Below are 18,391 nucleotides of genomic sequence, written 5' to 3'. Positions count from 1 at the left end.
TGTATATATATACACACACATTTGTTTATATCAGTTAAACAAAATTATCAACATTAATGATATCAATAATGATACTGATTTAGTATTTGATTAAACGAAAATTATCACCATTATTGAAGGGTATGAACCGTGATTATTTATGGGAGAATGAGTATTGCAGTAATTACATTTTGAATTTGGGTATGAACTTGTAATTGTTTTGGATTTAATGACCCATTTATGTAGTTTTTGCTTAAAAATAAAAATAAAATTGTTTCCACCTTTTTCAATTTCCCGCGCAAAACGAACTAGCAAAACTTCATTTCCTTCCACTAACTTCCGACGCACATATGCCATCGCCATGACCTCCACCGCATCCAAAAATCCCTCCGCCGTCCGCTACCATCAATCACCACCGCTTCCGCCGTCGTTGACTGACGCCGATATAGTTCAATTAGCTCAACTATATCATCCGCAATCCTCCACTCCTCTACCCGCTTTTCTTCTCTCGGAGGACTCTCACCAGACCCTCGTATCCTATCTCCACACACGCGCCTCTTCTCCTAACCCCTCACTCGCCGTCTCCGAATACCTCTCAGCTCTTCTCTCCCTTACCCAACTCCACACTTCACTTTCCCCTCTCATCCCTCTTCTTCTTTCTTCCTACATTTCCCTCTTCACATCCCATAAAATCCCCCATGACAAATCCTCTCTCTCCATTTTCCAACTCTTCGTGACTCATATTGTAACAGTTCAGGTTCAAGAATTACCGGCAATAGTCGATTTGATCATATCGTATTTACCTCGGATTATTGATTCTGAGGATACCCATATTCTAGCTATATTTGCTAAATGTCTTGAACTGATCAGATTTTCTAATGAGATCGGTAAGCCTTTGGCATATGTTGATAAGGTGTTTGATGAAATGCTTAGCTGTGATTGGAGTAAGGTTTTGTTGTTAAAATTGGTTGAAATTGTTAAGGATTTGAATTTTATTGGGAAGGGGAAAAGGAAGGAATTTTTGGAGAGGGTATTTAGTGGAATGAAGAATGTGGACTTGCAGGATTTGCCTGGGTTGGTGTATCAATTGTTGGTATTGGGATCAAAAGGTTTTGATAAGAAGGAAGTTATTGAAGGGATTGTGATGTACTTTGGTGGGGTGAAGTCAGGTGGTTCAATAATGAGGCAAGTTGAAGGGACTGTGTTGCTTCATGTGAATTTTGCTGTGAAGCAAAATCCTTCTTTGGGACAAGAGGTGTTAGGGCTAGTGAGATCTGATTATCGAGTGTTTAATCATTTTACTGTTGCAATGTTGTTGTCAGTTGCTAGAGTGAAGAGGCTCACTGAGAGCTCTATTGGGGTTCTGAAATCATCACTTCTTGCTGCTTATAAAGACTTGAAGTTTGCCAGGTACATTTTGCTGGATCTCTCTTTGTCATTACTCCTATTCATCGATTATCTTTGTTGGATTAGTACTGATGTTTAAGTAGAACTTATACTGTTTTTTTCCATAATGTAATCCTCTTGCCATATACACAGCTTTGTCTTTAATAGTAATTTTTTCAAAGAGTCTTTTAAATATTTGTAATAAAAAAATTGAGATTATTCTATATATGTTTATCATGTTTTACGAAAATTATGGACTCAGTGTCCCGATTGAGACCAGAAAAGGTATAGTTTTACCTCGTATTTCATACTCTGTCATTATTTTTGATGAGGGATTATTTGTTTGTACTAGTTTAAGCCTGATTTGGTTCCTTCCCTAGAATGTATGAGAACCTATTCCATTAAAGTACAAGTTGTTGCCGAACTTCAAGACTTTTTCCATAGTAATCAATATTGTATTTGCTGAAAGAATAGTAACCTAACACCATAATTAATTCTGTAAACTGTTATTTTTGACACTACTTCCGTGTTCCATTGTAATGTCATTGCATTTCAGGAGCTGTAAGTGGCTATCATGTAACTTGAAGGAACACTATTTGCATACTTACAAAGACATGGAGAATGCAGTGCTAAGAGCTGTAAGATCCTTTTGCCTTTTTAACTCATGCATGTAATTATATAATTACTCCTCTACATGTCTTTGTGATTTGTGAGAGGTGATTGCTCAGAGGTTCTTCCCCTATGCATTAAGTAATCATCCATACTTCCATACATTCCTGATCAGAATATAAAATATGAGAATAAAGACTGCATGATTTCTTTGATATACAAGAAGATGATAAGAATGTAATATGACATATTGTTAACATTATAAACTTGGAAGACTTCTTTTGAAAAGATGACCAACATCTATTTGCTGGAGTTTATAGCTGCAAATAAACTGTTCTGTAGAGGATTAATTGTGTGTATATGTGATTTTGTTATGTCTTTCTTCTTTATCCATAGGTTGGTGAGAGCAATTGTGGAAGAGAACATGTGGTTCCAAGTATTGTACAGCTTGGATTTGTGTTGCTTGAAGGAATTGAAGAAGGAAGTAATTTTTTTGATAAGTCTGATGATGTGATGGGTCCTGACGAGCTTGGTACTCAGGTTCTCAAAAGTTTATTTGAGGTTCATGATATGGCAAGAAGTGAGGTTAGTATGAGGTCTATGTTCATCCAACCTTGGTATTATTTTCTAAAAAGTCTTGGTTTTGATATGTTTTAGTAGATCTTCCGGTATATAAGGTACAAGGAAATGATGCTGCAAGTTATAATTACCCTTGCTGATTGTTGCAGATAATAGAGCAATGCAAATTACGTATCCTCTCTTTAAAGCCTGAACAAGGCTTTCCTGTTATAAGGTAATTGCAATTGTTAGCAAAGGATTTTGGTCCATACTTTTTGATGCTGTTTACCAATTATTTATTTGTACTTAACAGACTGCTTGGTTGTCTTATCCATCATTGTACATACCCAATGTTGGAGCACATTTCACATCTTAAGGAACTTTTGGATTATTTCACATTCATGAATGACAAGGTCTCATCTCATCTTGTTGCTGTCCTATTGCCTCTAAACAGATTAAGTCGTGATCTTCAGGTACTCATTGATATCTTACAGTTTCTTCGTATTATTGAATATGTTACTTTTCTCAGATTGAGAAACTTAAATATAGCGCACCGGACCTTGAGGATGTTACAGCAAAACTGGACTATTCTAATAGTGCCTGTTGAGCAGGATTCAATATCAATTAAGACTCTTAATGAAGCTGTTTGCTATTCTCTTTCAATGAACTTAAAAACTAAACATATCAAAATTTGCTTCCTAATTCATCTGTACTTCCTCTCTTCTCTTGCCGTAGTGAATAATTATCTCTATATTCTTCATTAGAGTCAAAACTTTGAGGTCAATGTCTTCATCCTTTTCTGTTTCTTCTTTGTTCCGTCATTATTTATCCTATCTTGTTAATGTTGAAGGACTATACTATCTTGGTCTTGCGTAAAGCGATGTTTAGACAAGAAGACTCAATCCGTCTTGCTGCAACAAGTTCAATTGTCAATTTGATATTGGCTGAAAAACAATCAATGAAAGATGGACCATTTTCTTGTCAAGACTCAAGCAGTCAAGCTAGTAGCAGCCAGCAAGCTGAAGTTTTCCGTGCACTTGGTTCCAGTCTTTTCCAGGAGCTAAATGGTTTGTTACAGAGGTGCCTCTTTCAACAGGTATCATTTTACATACTTCCTCTCCGTCTCTTTTCTTCGTTTTCCCCAATTAACATCTTGAACCATGAGCTTCCTGTGTAAGTGGCGAAAATACTACTCATGGGGAAGTGTTCTTTTTAGGCGAAGGTCAGAGAGATTCTATATCTTGGACTTCTTAAGCTTGTATTGGTGGATCCTTTAACTTCTGGGGCTGTTTTCGATTTTCTCTTCCCTCATTTATTGCGATTTTACAGAGAGGTATGGATATTTTTCTGACTATTAATCTGACTTTCTTACAATATCACTCTAAGGAAGAACCTTTTAATTTATCCTTACGTAAATAAGTTGTCATTGCCTTACCTGTCATGCTGGTTGTTTATTTCAGGATGCAGATGTTCTACTGGATGTTAACCAATGTACTAAATCAGAGAGTGGGAAAGTGTATATTCAAGAGCCACTAGACTGCCTTCTCTCCTGTATCTCCTGGATGCTTCTTCTTCAGCCACATGGGAAAGCCGACCATCCTTCAGATTCATGGACTTGCTTTGGCTTCTCTCTGACACAAGAGAATGAGGTACTCTAGTTAAAGACGCAAGATATCTCCCCTCATTCAAAGCTTGTGACATGCTATTTTGGCATTTGATCAAATTGCAGCAGGCTGGAAAAGCATGGTCCAAAGGGTCACTGTCCAATGCATTATTAAAGATCCGAAACTACCTAAGAAATGCAGATATGGAAGGTGTGTGAGATTGTTGATCCAGGTTGAATAAAGCTTAACTTGATACAGTTATCATTGCTATTGTTGATTTTTCTTGATTCAGAGCCTGTTTGAATTGACTTATTTTAGGTGCATTAAAGCCAGAATAGCTTTTAAGCACTTTTGTAGTGTCTAGGTAAAGTTAAATAGTGTTTTGAAGCTAAAATAACAAAAATAAGCCAGAAGTGATAAGCCCATCCAAATGGGTTCTCAAGCAGCTTATGTTGAACACTAGTTGACAGTTTTCTTTTAACTCCACATCAAATTGGGTGTTGTTGACTCTGATCGCCTTTTTCACTCTCGAAATACAGATATTTCACCTTCCTTTGCTCTGCAGAAAATTCATTGCTAGTTGTTTAGCAAGGCTGATGTTTGTTTGATGTTGTTTATTTCATGCTAGATCAGGCTTACTCAGCAAAACTCAGGATACAGACTCTAGTCACTTGGAAGGGGAAAAACGGAGATGTTATTCTTCAATTTTATTGGGAATAATTGAGGTGATGTTGAATATAGTAGGGACTGAGTTTGGGAAAACAACTGATGGGAAAAAGTTGGAGTTGGAAAAAGAATTGTTTGACTTTATTGGTATATATGAATCTCTGGAACCAAACATATGTAGGCAGGGTGGTGGTTCAACTCAAAGAGGTTCTATACGGACCACTGCAAGCAATGCTCCAGAGGAGCTTGAATTTAGAGGCAGCAAATTATGTCCAGAACAAGTTCCTCTATTAGCAACTTCAATTATCTATCAGCTATTGCAAAACACTGTAGAATCATGGAGATGTGATGGTTTTAACAAAAATGTGGTCTCTCAAAAGCATAGCCAATCATCATCTGGAAAGGCACCGACTCAGTATTATAAAATTCTTTCTTTTACTCTTAACATTTGCCTTCGGCAGCTAAAAGCATCCTCTGTTATGCGACAGCAAGATCCTCTAAAAATGTTGATCTATGGGGAGATCAAGCAGTTGGGCTCCCCTTTGCTGAAAATGATTTGGTGCCTCCTCTCTGAACCAAAATCTATGTTTGATAGTAAGAAAAAAGATGCTAATATGAAAAAAGATCTTGATGACAGGAAGGAATATATCCATTTGGGATTTCTTTCTTTGAAAGAATTGCTGGCAGTAATGTTGCATGAGTCGGATTATTCTGTTCTTATAGATGACTTGGCTACAGTTTCTGGTCCTGGGGATGAAGGCGGCAATGCTATGGATGGCCACCGTGATACTGAATGCGAAAAAGCTGATGACATTCCTTACAAATATACAAGTGAAGAATTATTTATCAAAAACAGCATAAAGCCACTGATTTCTATGCTGCTTACACGTTCTTTCTTCCGTGAAGTTGAGGTAAATGCGTACGATTAGGAATCTTTGATTTGCTCATGAGTTTTTTGCATGATGTATTGCACTGTTCTTTTTACTTAGTACCATCTGTATTATGTTTTCTGTCAGGTTCTTTGTGATGTTATCATGTTAATTAGCAATAAATTGCCAGAGGAACAAAGGAATCTTGTTGGTAATTGGGCTAAATGTATCTGCAAGACTAGTAAAACATCAAATCCCAAGGCTGCTAAAAGTATTGTATCTATTGCTATATTGTTAACTTCACCACCAAACGACTTAATTATTGCCGAAGACATGGCTACAGAGCTATTAAAAGTGTTGGGATCAGAATCAGAAAGGGGAGATTCACAAGTGACACTGGATGCATATTCAATTATAAACAGATCAACTAGTGCCCCACTAGCTTCACTATTATTGGACTTAGTCGAATCAGTTATTCATGAAACTGAATGGGTCATAATGAAACTGAAGATATACTCTCTTCCAAGTGTGAGAGCTGTTTTGGTTAATCAAAATGGTGAAAAGGATACACGATTGGCGCTTGAAGAGACTCTTTATTCAAGAGCAGAAGCTGTTGTAAAAGTGTTATCTTCTTTTGTAAAGATGAACCTTAAGGGTATGTTAAAATTCTAGATATTCTCGTTATTAATTAATCTAGATATTCTCGTTATTTATTAATCTATACTATATGTTAATCATCTAACTCCAAGATGAATGGCAGATCCTCAGGCAGAGCAGTTGGTCAAGTTAGCTGCAAGGTTTTACAAGAACTTAGCCCGAATGTCAAAGCTTCTAATTGCTTCCAAAGGTGTGCAGCAACCTTTACCAAGCCTCAAGTACCAAAAGCTTGTGGAAATAACTTGCAGGCAGCTAACAGCTCCTCTCTACAATTTTGTGCCACTGATGCAAATGGTAAAAGATCTGGGGGGACTCTTGTTTAAGCTAAAGTTTCACTTCTTTTGTTCAAGTAAGTTTCTTAATTCAACCTGCTTGACTTGTAGAAACAACTAGACAGCACGAAATCGAAAGCACTCGTCAGCAAAATCAAAAGGGAGAACAGATGCATTCCCGACTTGATTTACCAAATAGAAGACTGTGAGAAATATCTCATACAAATTAGCAAGGCAACAAAAATAAATTTGCTGAGGCATGCAAAAAGAAGCACCGCCAGGGACTTCAAGATTATAGAACCACAGAATTTTCCTGTAGAAGAAGATGCAGACAATAATGGCGCAGCAAGAGGTGAGAGAGAATCATCAGAAAACCTTCGTGATGAAGGACATGGAGTAGAACATGATTCAGTGGCCAGTGCTCATGATGATGACGAAGGAAATAAAGCGGAGGAGGCATACAATAGTCCACGTGGAGTAGAAGATGATTCAGTGGCCGGTGCTTTTGATGATGATGAAGGAAATGAAGTGGAGGAGGCATACAATAGTCCACATGGAGTAGAAGATGATTCAGTGGCCAGTGCTTTTGATGATGATGAAGGAAATGAAGTGGAGAAGGCATACAATAGTCCACATGGAGTAGAAGATGATTCAGTGGCCGGTGCTTGTGATGATGATGGAGGAAATGAAGTGGAGGAGGCATACAATAGTCCATATGAAGTAGAAGATGATTCGGTGGCCGGTGCTGCTGATGATGATGAAGGAAATGAAGTGGAAGAGGCATGCAACAGTCCACTAGCAATAGAGGCTTCGGAGTCTGAGAGTGAAGCTGAAGCTGCTGCTGATCTTCCTAAGGCAAAAAGAGCAAAAATGAGGAGAGTCGTTGAGGACTCGGATGACGAAGCATAATAAAGACATGTAAATATGAAGAAAAGGTTTGAAGTTTTTACGCCTTTGAGAGATGCCAGCAAGCGCTTCCAGTTTTCAACAATTTCTCTTTTCTGTAGCAGTCTTTTGGAAATTCCTTTGTAGTTATTGGTGAAGAATAATGTATTTGATTTGTGTATAGTTTTTACTTCTTTTTTTTTTTTATGCATTAGAAGTATTGAGTAATGACATAGCATCTAAAAGATGAAAGAAGCAAATTCCACATTATTACTATTGGGATATACAGTGACTATGTAACTAACTTATATTTATGGAGTTATTGTTTCAACAAACTTATTGATTTCTAGTGTAAGCGTTCTTTTGTATGTTTTAAAATCTAACGTTTGGAGTTACTATCATACTCTTGAGTCGTACAATCGTACTCAATTAACGAATCAAATCTTGGAAACTTGTCTTCTTTTCAACAAAATCATGACCCCTATGTATTTAAGTTTCGAAAATGCAAATCATAACTAATTTTGAATGGAGATTGAAAACGGCCAGAATTATAACTTCCATTACCTTGAAAGATCTAAGAAAATTTATTGTTTCTCTGTTTTAATTTATTTGATACTTCACTTTTTGAAATTGAAATTATATAAACTTTAATTAGTATTTCAAAATATATTTGTTTACCATGTTGAAATGAGAAAAAAATATAGTTTATAATAATTTTGAATAGTTTTAAATATTTATATTGATCTTATTCAACTTAGTTTTAAATACTAATTAATTGAATTGGCTTTTACAAGATAAAAATATCATACAAATTGAAATGAAAATATACTATTTAAAGTGTGTTACTTTTACTATGATTTCTCCAAAAACTTTTTAGTATGAAAAACTTGATTTGTAGTATTGATTTCCTCCATCAATTTTAAATTGTACACAAGTTAGATACGTAAAAATTATTATTCATTCCGTTTAAAAAAGAATAACTTTATTTTCTTTTAAATTTATTTTTAAAAAATGATTTTTTTTTTTTTTTGACAATACTTTAACTTTAACTTTCCATGTGACATGTTTAAGATCACGAGATTCAATGATATTTTGGTATATTTGATATAACTTTAATTCTGAAATACAAAATTAAAATTTTTTATTTCTTTTTTTTAAACTCCATTCTAAATCAAATTAGATTATCCTTTTTTAAACGAAGAGAGTATTTATTTAAAAGGAAAAAAGTGAAGGACAAATGAGCAGTGTGACAGCAATAAAGTTGAATTCGTACTCTTCACTCTCAGACTTTCACCACCTCGTAGCAATTTTTATCTGTCACGTAAAGCAAAACAAAAGAAACATTTATCTGTCACGTAAAACAAAACAAAAGAAACATAGTAAGTATATTTCAAAAAATTTAAGAGATAAATTATAAAAAAAACACATCTAATTTTTTTTTTTTAGTTTTATAATTAAATTATTGAAAGTGTGAGTTTCATATCTAAACTAGCACTTTTTAGTTTGAGAAATCCACATCAGTGGTGTGTGTAGTTCACTCTCTCTTTTATATGAAAAAACTTTGACACATGCATTTCACATAAATAAAATATTTTATCTAGATAAAAATTAAATAATAAAAAATTAATATTAACTAAAAATTAAAAATTACTATCCATATAAAACATTAAATTATTTTTCTTATCTCACTTCACCATCTCCTCCACATACTCCTCCCCGGTGATAACCCTATTCTTCTTTCTTTTTTTTTTTATAAAAATTTCATATTTCATCCTCTCTCCTCCCACCCCCGATACAAATTGATTTATTTAAAAGAGTCTACCCTCCTATTTAATTTTTCTCTTCTAATTTTTTATTTTTTTTACGTTTTTTTAATTTTGTGTTAGATATGCACGTACAATATTTTTAGAAAAATAATTCTACTTGTGTACCCAATATAACATAAACAACTAAAAAATATAAAAAGCCTGTGGCGTCAAGTAAAAAATATTTTCGATATGTATATCTAACCACTGGAAAAAAATTGAAAACCGAGGGTTAAGTGAGATGGATAGAATTATATTTTTAAGAAAATAAAATAATACTAAATTAGTATTTGATGAGGGGAGGAGATGAAGTAAAAAATGAAATACTTTTATAAAAGAAATTTAAGCAAAATAAAAAACTTTAATAAATGGTGTGGGGTAAGAAATATTTTACATTTTATTTTATAAAGAAAATATTATTTTTTCATAATAGTTTTTTATTTTAATTTTAACTTATACTAATAATTTATTTATTTTTTATCAAGGTTGAATATTTTGTCCATGGGGAGTATGATGTAAAAATTCTTTAAAATAAAAGAGATAGAGTCTATTACACATACTATGATGAGAGTGAAATAAAAGAGAGATGTGTGTTTTTCAAACTAAAAGGTGATAATTTAGGTATGGAATTCAAACTTTCAATAGTTTAGATATGAAACTAAAAAAAAATATAGTTTAGGTGTATTTTTGACACTTATCTCAAAATTTAACATACTTCTTTGAATTATTGACAATTTTTAAAGTGTATCTTTACTTGACCGACGAAACACAATGATTGGAACATACTTCTATATTCTCATAAAATTTAATGGTGTTTTAAAATATTTTTTTTAATTTTTTTATTATAAGTTAAGTGTTCCTATAAGAACTAGAGATTACTTTGTTATGTCATTTGACAATTCAATGATATATCTAAATTTAGTTAGTTAAATAGAAAAATATTTTTAAGAGTATCAATAATCAAAACTAATATCTTTGTGACAATTTTAAGGGGAAAACAAACAAATTTATCCCTGGACTATTATAATGATATGCGCATACCCTCCTCCGTCATACTTTTGGGACATTGGTTCTCTTGCCGTCCAAAAACTAGAGTATATATTTCCTTTACTCTAACGGAAGACTAAATAGGAACAAGATTACGTTACATGTATATCCATTAATATAAATGGTATATATGTTCTAGTTTTTGGACAAAAAAACATTAATGTCTCAAAAATATGACGAGGATATTAGTCATAATAATTCGAGAATATATTTATCCTTTTAAGAGAACTTTCAATACTCCTCTTTAAATTTAAAGCTAAAATTCATATGTAGTTCATATTCAAATTTAACTTTTAGCTTATTTTGATATTTTTAACCTAAAAATAAATATTTAAAAATATCTTTTATCTTTTCTAAATACGTTCAAAATTTAAAAATCAAAAGCTACCTAAAATTTATTCGATACGATCTTTCGAAAATTGGAAATAAGAAAGACCACACACATCATTCACCCACCGCCCCTGCCCACCCCACACCCCTCTCAACTCTCTCTCACTTATTCCACACCACCACCCGCCGTCCGAGAGGGGCTGTTCTACAGTTCAGGCGAAGTATTTTGACGGCTCAAACCTGATATAAAGCTGAAGACATGAGCGAAGACGCAAAGAAAAGCGGAGGAGCTCCGGCTGTGAAGCCTACCTCCGATGATCGGAGAATCTCATCAGGTTCCGTTCCTTCTCCTACCGGCACAAAAGTTACCATAAAGAGTGCCGATATGAAACCTGATGTACAAAAGGAGGCCGTCGACATTGCTATTGCTGTATATATCCTCTCGCTGCTTTGCAGATTACAATCGTGTCTTCTTCTCCAACTTATACCGTTATAATTCTATGAATTAATGCGTTTTTGTGCTTTTTTGTGTATGTGATTAGGCATTTGAGAAGCATAATGTAGAGAAGGATGTAGCTGAACTGATTAAGAAGGAGTTTGATAAGAAGTACGGTCCTACTTGGCATTGCATCGTCGGAAAAAACTTCGGTAAATCAAAGTTTTTAAATGAATTACTTAATGCAACTTGTATAGAAGATATCAATCTTTCATTTGTACTAGTATTGGTTGATAGCTTTAAAATTTATATGTTAAATGAAACTTAATATGTTGTATCCCCGTGATCTGATCAGATGATATGCAATTCATATTCAGAATTTTGTGGATCTAGCACTTCATAAAAACCTTGTCTTGAGTTTCCCAATAGATCATACTTATGCATGTAGGATGATTTGTGAATGGATCATAGAGGTAGCATTAGGTGAGTTATAGGCCTTGTTCACAGTGTTAGTACCAAGTACCAGGTGAATTAGTATGAGGTTTTGCACAAGCTGGTCTGGATACCTATTGCAATTAAAAAGGTATGTATGAATGGATCCGATCTACCTCTATTAGGTGATCTTCTCAAGGATTATGATAAAGATTATTAGGGAACTATAATGGAGGGGGGCATTTTCTTCTCTTTGGTGTTGATTCTAACCAGGAAGTGCCATAATCTCTAGTCTCTTATATAACTTAAGTTTCATTGGAGAACAATGAGCTCTCTAGAATTCAAATTCAGTGGAAGACAAGATGCGGGAAGTGAGGTTAAGATGGTCCGGGCACGTGATGAGGAGATGCACGGATGCCGCAGTGCAGAGGTGTGAGGTTGGTTATGGATGAATTTAGAAAAGGTAGGGTAGACCAAAAAAATATTGGGAGAGATGATTAGATATGACATGATGCAGTTGCAGCTTACTAAGGATATGACCGTAGATAGGAAAGATGTGAAAGACATGAATTAGGGTAAAAATTTAGTTGATAGAAGTGCTTTGTCTTGTTGCCCTTACTAATAGTTGTAGAACTACTCTTTTCTTGTTCTTTGATCTCTATCACTATCTATTATTTCGTTTCATTTGTAGTATTATTTTGTTGTAATACTAATTTGTTACTGTCTGCTGTTTTTGTTAACTATCTATTGTCTCTTGTACTTTCATTATGTACTGTTTTTGTATTGAATCAGAGGTCTATCGGAAACCGTCTCTTTACTTCACCTCTAAGGTAGAGGTAAGGTCTATGTATACCTTCCCCAATCTCCAGTAAGTACGTTATTGTTCCTAAAAGTGCGATTGACGACCCTTTTCCTGAAATTGCACTAGTCATTATATGAATTCCTTGTGATTAGAAAAGGTCTTGTGAGAGAGTGTTACTGATAAGCATAGGTGCTATGTGAGCAATGTACCCTTTTTTGCTCTTGGAAGCAGCACAAATGGTGCTTATTTTTTTTAAAAAAGGTACATGGCTCACATCACCCCTTGAGGAAAGGCCCTTCCCTGGACTCTACATGAACGCGCTTGCTTTATGCACCGGATTGCCTTTTTTAAGAAGCACAAATGGTGGATGATGTAGTGACTATTAGTTGGATGTGTCTAAACAAGTATCTTATTTCGCTCATACTTATGAGTAGCATATGAAGAGTATCATGGCTGTGTTTCCCTACTTTTTTTTTTGAAGAACAGCTGATTACAATTGTGTGTACACTGAACAATGGGCTAATCACACGCCTCAATGTAAAAGTTAAATATATTTTGCAATTGCGATAAACTAATTGTTGCTTCTTTCATTTCTTGATGTATGCTATTTGTGTGAGTCGTCAGTTTTCCAAGTGCTAAGACTATATGTGACTATTTCTTGTCATCTTTCCAACTCATCCGTACTTCCAAACTGTGGTTGTTCTGCTTGTTTAGAGTGAAAGCTTTGCCGTAGAAGAAAGTTTTTCTTTGTTGGCTTGCAGTGGATCTCACCTTTTTCCCATTGAGAATGAAACTAATACTTCCACTTCCATGCATCGTTTGTCAGTGCTAGTTGCAATGAGACAGTTGCCCTAGTTCATAGGAGTTTGCAAGTGGCATTACATTTCTTAAAAAAAAAAGGTAACGTTCAGTATACGCCAAAAAAGGCAACCTCGTATATTACTTGGACTGTTTGGTAAGTAGATCTTTAGAGATTTGGGCTTGAAAGAGAAAAATAATGTGGAAATGCCTTAAGGATCTAAGATGCAGAAAGTAGAAATTTGATCTCTGTCAAGGTGTCTTTATGCGGACTGGTAGAACTATTTGTGGAAGTTAATATTAGCTGGAATGACCAAAAAGTAGAAGTGACATTCAATTTGCAGAAGCAAGAATGCTATATTTATATTCTCCATCTTTGAGTAGACCCAAGTTAAATTATGGTCAATAACCGAACTTTACAAATTTAAGATGTTGGTATGTCGAAGCAATTCCATCCTCTCAAATGCCTTCTATCTATAATGCTTGATGGATTCTGTAAAGCAATACCTTTGTAATGTTTGTCGCACCTATCTTACTACGGTTTAAAGTTTAGTGGGTCCATGCTTAGGTTCTATGCGCTAGACAGTTTAACCCTATTTCTTGTGAAGTTCAAAGCAGATAACTTTTTGTAGTATGCCGACAGCTTCTAGAGTTTGAGTGGATGAAACTTGTGCTGCTCATTATTCTTCCCAAAAGAATATGTTTGCTTAGAAGATATGATTATAAATGAATAGCTTGATTTACAACTCATTTGCAATTACAGTGGTGATATTTGTGTGCTGTCTCTTGTAGGCTCTTATGTGACTCATGAAACAAACCACTTTGTCTACTTCTATTTGGATTCAAAAGCTGTACTTCTGTTCAAATCTGGGTGAACTTGGTAATAACATTGATGGAGACACTAATGAGAGTTAACTTGGATGATGATGCTATATTTTGAGTTTGTACTATTCAATTGAAAATTCCAAGCTGCAACAATTTGGTGGAAAATTCAATTGTACCTGTATATTTCTGCTTTTACATTGTGTAAACAATTCTAAACTTGATCAAACTTCTCTAAGGTGTTCGTGCTTTATGATAACTTGAGGCAAAACAGAAACAATGGCTTTATTGAGTACCAAGGACATTGCTTGCCCATTTAAAAAAAAAAAAGTGGTGTGGGAACTGCCAAGAGTAGCATTTGATCATGACTCTGATTGTACTTTTATAAGGCATTTGACGACTTCGTGTGAAGAATGACAACAATTGTCTAATATGCGGTGAAGGCTTGAAATAGAATGGTGGTTGTTTACGCTATTTACTTCTTACTCCATTTCAATTTGTGTTACACGAATTATTTTAACACAAAATTTAAGATTTTTTTTAAAATACTTGTGATCTAAAATCTTAGATTTCTATGAACTATAAATCATTCCATTAAAGGCAAAATAATCTTTTTGGGATATGCTATTTTTACGGAAAAATGCACAAGTTTTTCTCTAGACTACGACCGAAATGTCAGAGATACATATTAACTAAATTAAGGGTAACATACCCTCTGAACTTTTTTTTTTACAACTTCCTTTCAAGACCTTAGCTTTTAATGAATAAATTTAGTTATAGGGTGTGAGGATGTACTTAGTACATCATTATGAGTAGCTTTACACCTGAAAGAATAAAGTTCTTGACGAAATTGAAGGAACGCCCGAAATCCCTAGCTTTCTCCTCTTGGATCCTAAATTAATTTAGATGTGTAGTCTGAGGACGAACTTAGTCCATCACTATGAATAGCTTTACATACTTGAAAGAACAAATTCTTTAATGAAATTGAAAGAACGCTTAAAAACTTTTGCTTTCTCCTCTTGGATCCTTGCTCCAAGACTTGGAAGCATTAAACAGGTAATAATATCGATTAGTATTGTTTATAACCTTATTTAGGTGTAAATATGTCGAGATTTAGGCTTACAACGAGCGGGAAAAGATTGAATTATCCCTCTTGTGATGGAACACGTAGCTCATTGTGATGGTTCTCGGTTAGAAAATCTCTCAATGAAGTTAAAATGTATTTTAATATATCACTTATTATGTTAAGTTCATAGATGAAATGATTGAACTGCTTTATTTCTTAACATTTAGCATGAGTATATTTAGCTATTGCAGTTCTTTCTAAAGTCAATTATTTGTTATTCAACTATCTTATATACTCGTACATTCAATGTAGTGATGTCATTCGATCTGCATCTTTTTATGATGCAGATACGGGTGTTCATGATCATCGATAGGCTCTTCGTTGAAATTACTCTACACTTCAGCTAATTTTTGGTGAGCCTCTTTGCATTCGAAAGACTTCACTTTTACATTCTATTTAGTAGTTATGAGATTTTGTGGGTCTTGTCCCAACATCATTCTTTGATAGTAGATGTTTCATAGATAGACAAAGTCAAGGTGTCTCAATATTCACTTTCTTTTGAGTTGTTTACAAACTATAAGTATTACTATTGAGTATTTTTCAGATTTTAAGAGATAGGTATTTGAGTTTAATAAATTTATTTCTATTTTGAGCCTATCATTGCTTGGGTAAGTATTCCGCTAACTAGTCATTCAGGTCAATGGTTCGCTTGTGGATCATCAATGATTTTTGAGTGTCGGTCATGTCTAGGGTGTAGGGTCGGAGCTTGACAATTTCTAATAATTATATGTATAAATATATGAATCATATAATGTAAGATCTAAATTACATCATATCCTCACTAATTCAATTTACAAAAATCCCTTAAAAAAGAAGACAGTAAGATACATACCTACCATCCGTTTACATAATATCTTATACATTGTAAACAAATTTTTGTTACGCTTAAAAAGGCATAAATCAGGTAAAATTTATTTTTACTTATTTTAATTTCCTTGATTAGCGCACCTAAATCTATTTTTACTTATTTTAATTTCCTGAGTTACGCCTAACTGATTCTTATCAGCCCATATTCTAATAAGTAACAAATTCATAAATATCAAATTTCTAATTTACATCTTCTCCATTGAACAATCATTAATGTCAAAAAAGTGATAATTTCAAAAATTTTAAAAAAGTTACTGATACAAAAGGATGAATATGTCGATTTTGTTGAGGCATTAAAAAATTTGGGTGAACGAGGTGAGTTATGAAGGTTACAAAAGTGATGGAATCTCTAATTTTTTTCTTTGTGTTTGGTATATGTGTATTTTGTCCATTATCCAAAATTGATAAGATTCAGGATAAATATTTTCATCTTATTGAGGCATTTAGGAGTCCGGAAAACTGAGGTTAAATATGAACAATATCAAAGTGAAAGTAAAGCAACTGTATAGGGATAAAATAATTTTGATGGTTGTAATGGCAAAATACAAAAAATAAAGCATAATTTCAATTTTTGATTTAAAAAATCTGATTAAAAAATCATGATTTGTAGTATTGTGTTATGTAATCAAATCGTTTGCTAGATATGTGTTGTAGATTTATACATTTATATATTTTGTATCTGTTACATGCTTTGCATATGTTGGTGTTTGTGATTTAAATTGCAATGTTCGTTTAGTATAATTTATAAAAAAAATCTATACGGTGATCTGTTTGTAATAAATTATTTTCTATATGAATAAATTGGTAAAGATACATTATTTGTAGCAAGTTGATGATACATTATAGATCTTTTTACTAGATACATTATATAATCATAAACTTTTTCTGTATGTAATGGATTTTGTGATATGATTTTCTTGATGTATTTTCAATAACGTATAAGATACATTTGATGTATGTTGTAAATGTATTGTTCTATGTGGGAGTATTTTAATAACTTAATTTTATGAATTGTGTAAGTTTTTCTATGTATAAAACACAATTATTAAAGTGTGTTCAATATAGGTGAATATGTAATCTTGTTGCACCTTCTTATATAATATTTAGGCCAAAGTCATCTGCGGCACCTTAAAGTTGTCCTCATTATTTATTTAGACACCTTAACCAGACTTAATACCTATTAGACACTTTAATATTAACAAATGTGTCTATTAAACACAAAATGATAATCAACAAAAACATTATGCGTGTAACTCACACGCTGTACTTTGATAAAGTTACCAATAACATTGTGACACGTGGTCAATAACTCAATCTAACCTTAAGAAATGAATTTTTAATTTTGAAAGATAAAAATAATTTCCAGCCCTAATTAATCTAGTCCCACCTACTGAAACCCTTGTCGTTCTTCTTCTTGCCACTCACCGCTCTCGATTCTTCCTGCAGACCATCTTTTTTTTCTTCTTCTTCTTATTACTCCTACAATTTGTGTGCATAGCAAAGTAATTTTTGAAATGCTTGTGAAAAATAAATCGACATGAATCTTTTTGAAATTATCGGCGAAAAGAAATCGAAAATGTTCAAATTAATTCTATGGAATTTATGATATCATTTTTTTTACAATAAACTTATTAGTTTACATTTTAATTTGACTGTTAATGTCTGTTTAGAGTGCAAAAATAGAGATGGATGGAGGCTAACAAACTTTTTTTATCAATTAGTATATATATATATATGAAAAGAAATGAAATAACAAAGGAAAAGAAATGCAAAAAGTTTGGGCGAAGAAGACTATGACCGGAAGTGGAGTCAATTTCTTTAAAGAAATGCAGAAAGTTTAGGCGAAGAAGAGTATGGCTGGAAGTGGAGTCAATTTCTTTTCTCTATCAAAAAAATTAATTTTAAACAATTTTTTTTAGTAATCTTAATGTCAGGTGTTTGATAAAACAAAAAAAAAAGTAAAATTTTTTAAAAATAAATAAAACTAAAATGTTATTTGAATCTATTCATGCGCCTAATAATAAGTGAGGTACACTTATTTTGCCAAATCAGCGTTTTGTGTTTAATAGGCACATGTCTTGAACAATTTAGGCATTCAATAGGTATGAGTCCTAGTTCAGGTGTCTAAGTGAATTATGTGGACAACTTTAAGGGACCGCAGATGACTTAAGCCTAATATTTATGACTCATACATGAGTTTGTAGCCATTTTGTAAGGTATCTTGTATAATTGTAGTTACATATGTATTGATCAATTCATGAGTCTATTTTGAAAGAAATTGTGTTGTCACCGAGATACAAGAGGATGCCTGGACGATTAAGAGGAAGAAAAATGCTGATTAAAAGCTAACACAAACTGTTGTGGACGTTGGTAAGAAGGTAACAACCAACAGACTTGTATCTTGTACTTATTTCCTAAAGATGATTGACACAGGCTTTTAA

The 18,391-nt window shown here is 33.4% G+C and overlaps 2 protein-coding genes across 3 annotated transcripts; both read left to right on the top strand.

The window, feature by feature from the left end:
* Positions 1–253: 253 nt before the first annotated feature.
* LOC101258408 (uncharacterized) lies at positions 254–7,820 on the top strand. 2 transcript variants are annotated; one of them, XM_004229270.5, is made up of 13 exons: positions 254–1,389; positions 1,922–2,003; positions 2,371–2,559; positions 2,703–2,767; positions 2,846–3,005; positions 3,383–3,628; positions 3,749–3,865; positions 3,993–4,181; positions 4,262–4,346; positions 4,770–5,713; positions 5,819–6,326; positions 6,432–6,622; positions 6,712–7,820. In XM_004229270.5, exons 1-13 carry the CDS (start codon positions 341–343, stop codon positions 7,507–7,509), a joined length of 4,623 nt encoding a protein of 1,540 aa, XP_004229318.1. In that variant the 5' UTR covers positions 254–340; the 3' UTR covers positions 7,510–7,820. The 2 variants fall into 2 exon arrangements, with proteins under 2 accessions (XP_004229318.1, XP_019070279.1); XM_019214734.3 differs by having other exon boundaries at positions 4,265–4,346; positions 6,712–7,767.
* Positions 7,821–10,698: 2,878 nt separating this feature from the next.
* LOC101257805 (uncharacterized) lies at positions 10,699–14,216 on the top strand. The gene is made up of 3 exons (XM_004229205.4): positions 10,699–11,097; positions 11,210–11,315; positions 13,928–14,216. Exons 1-3 carry the CDS (start codon positions 10,927–10,929, stop codon positions 14,008–14,010), a joined length of 360 nt encoding a protein of 119 aa, XP_004229253.1. The 5' UTR covers positions 10,699–10,926; the 3' UTR covers positions 14,011–14,216.
* The last annotated feature ends 4,175 nt before the right edge of the window (positions 14,217–18,391 follow it).

This window comes from Solanum lycopersicum, chromosome 1, assembly GCF_036512215.1.
Source record: "Solanum lycopersicum chromosome 1, SLM_r2.1".
NCBI lineage: Eukaryota > Viridiplantae > Streptophyta > Magnoliopsida > Solanales > Solanaceae > Solanum > Solanum lycopersicum.
This window is presented reverse-complemented; position numbering and strand designations above follow the sequence as displayed.

Coding starts and splice junctions, on each gene's coding strand:
- LOC101258408 (XM_004229270.5), top strand. CDS start 341: ATGACCTCCACCGCATCCAAAAATCCCTCCGCCGTCCGCTACCATCAA. Junction 3,006..3,382: donor GATTAAGTCGTGATCTTCAG/GTACTCATTGAT, acceptor TTAATGTTGAAG/GACTATACTATCTTGGTCTT. Junction 4,182..4,261: donor CTCTGACACAAGAGAATGAG/GTACTCTAGTTA, acceptor ATCAAATTGCAG/CAGGCTGGAAAAGCATGGTC.
- LOC101257805 (XM_004229205.4), top strand. CDS start 10,927: ATGAGCGAAGACGCAAAGAAAAGCGGAGGAGCTCCGGCTGTGAAGCCT. Junction 11,098..11,209: donor CCGTCGACATTGCTATTGCT/GTATATATCCTC, acceptor GTATGTGATTAG/GCATTTGAGAAGCATAATGT. Junction 11,316..13,927: donor CATCGTCGGAAAAAACTTCG/GTAAATCAAAGT, acceptor TGTCTCTTGTAG/GCTCTTATGTGACTCATGAA.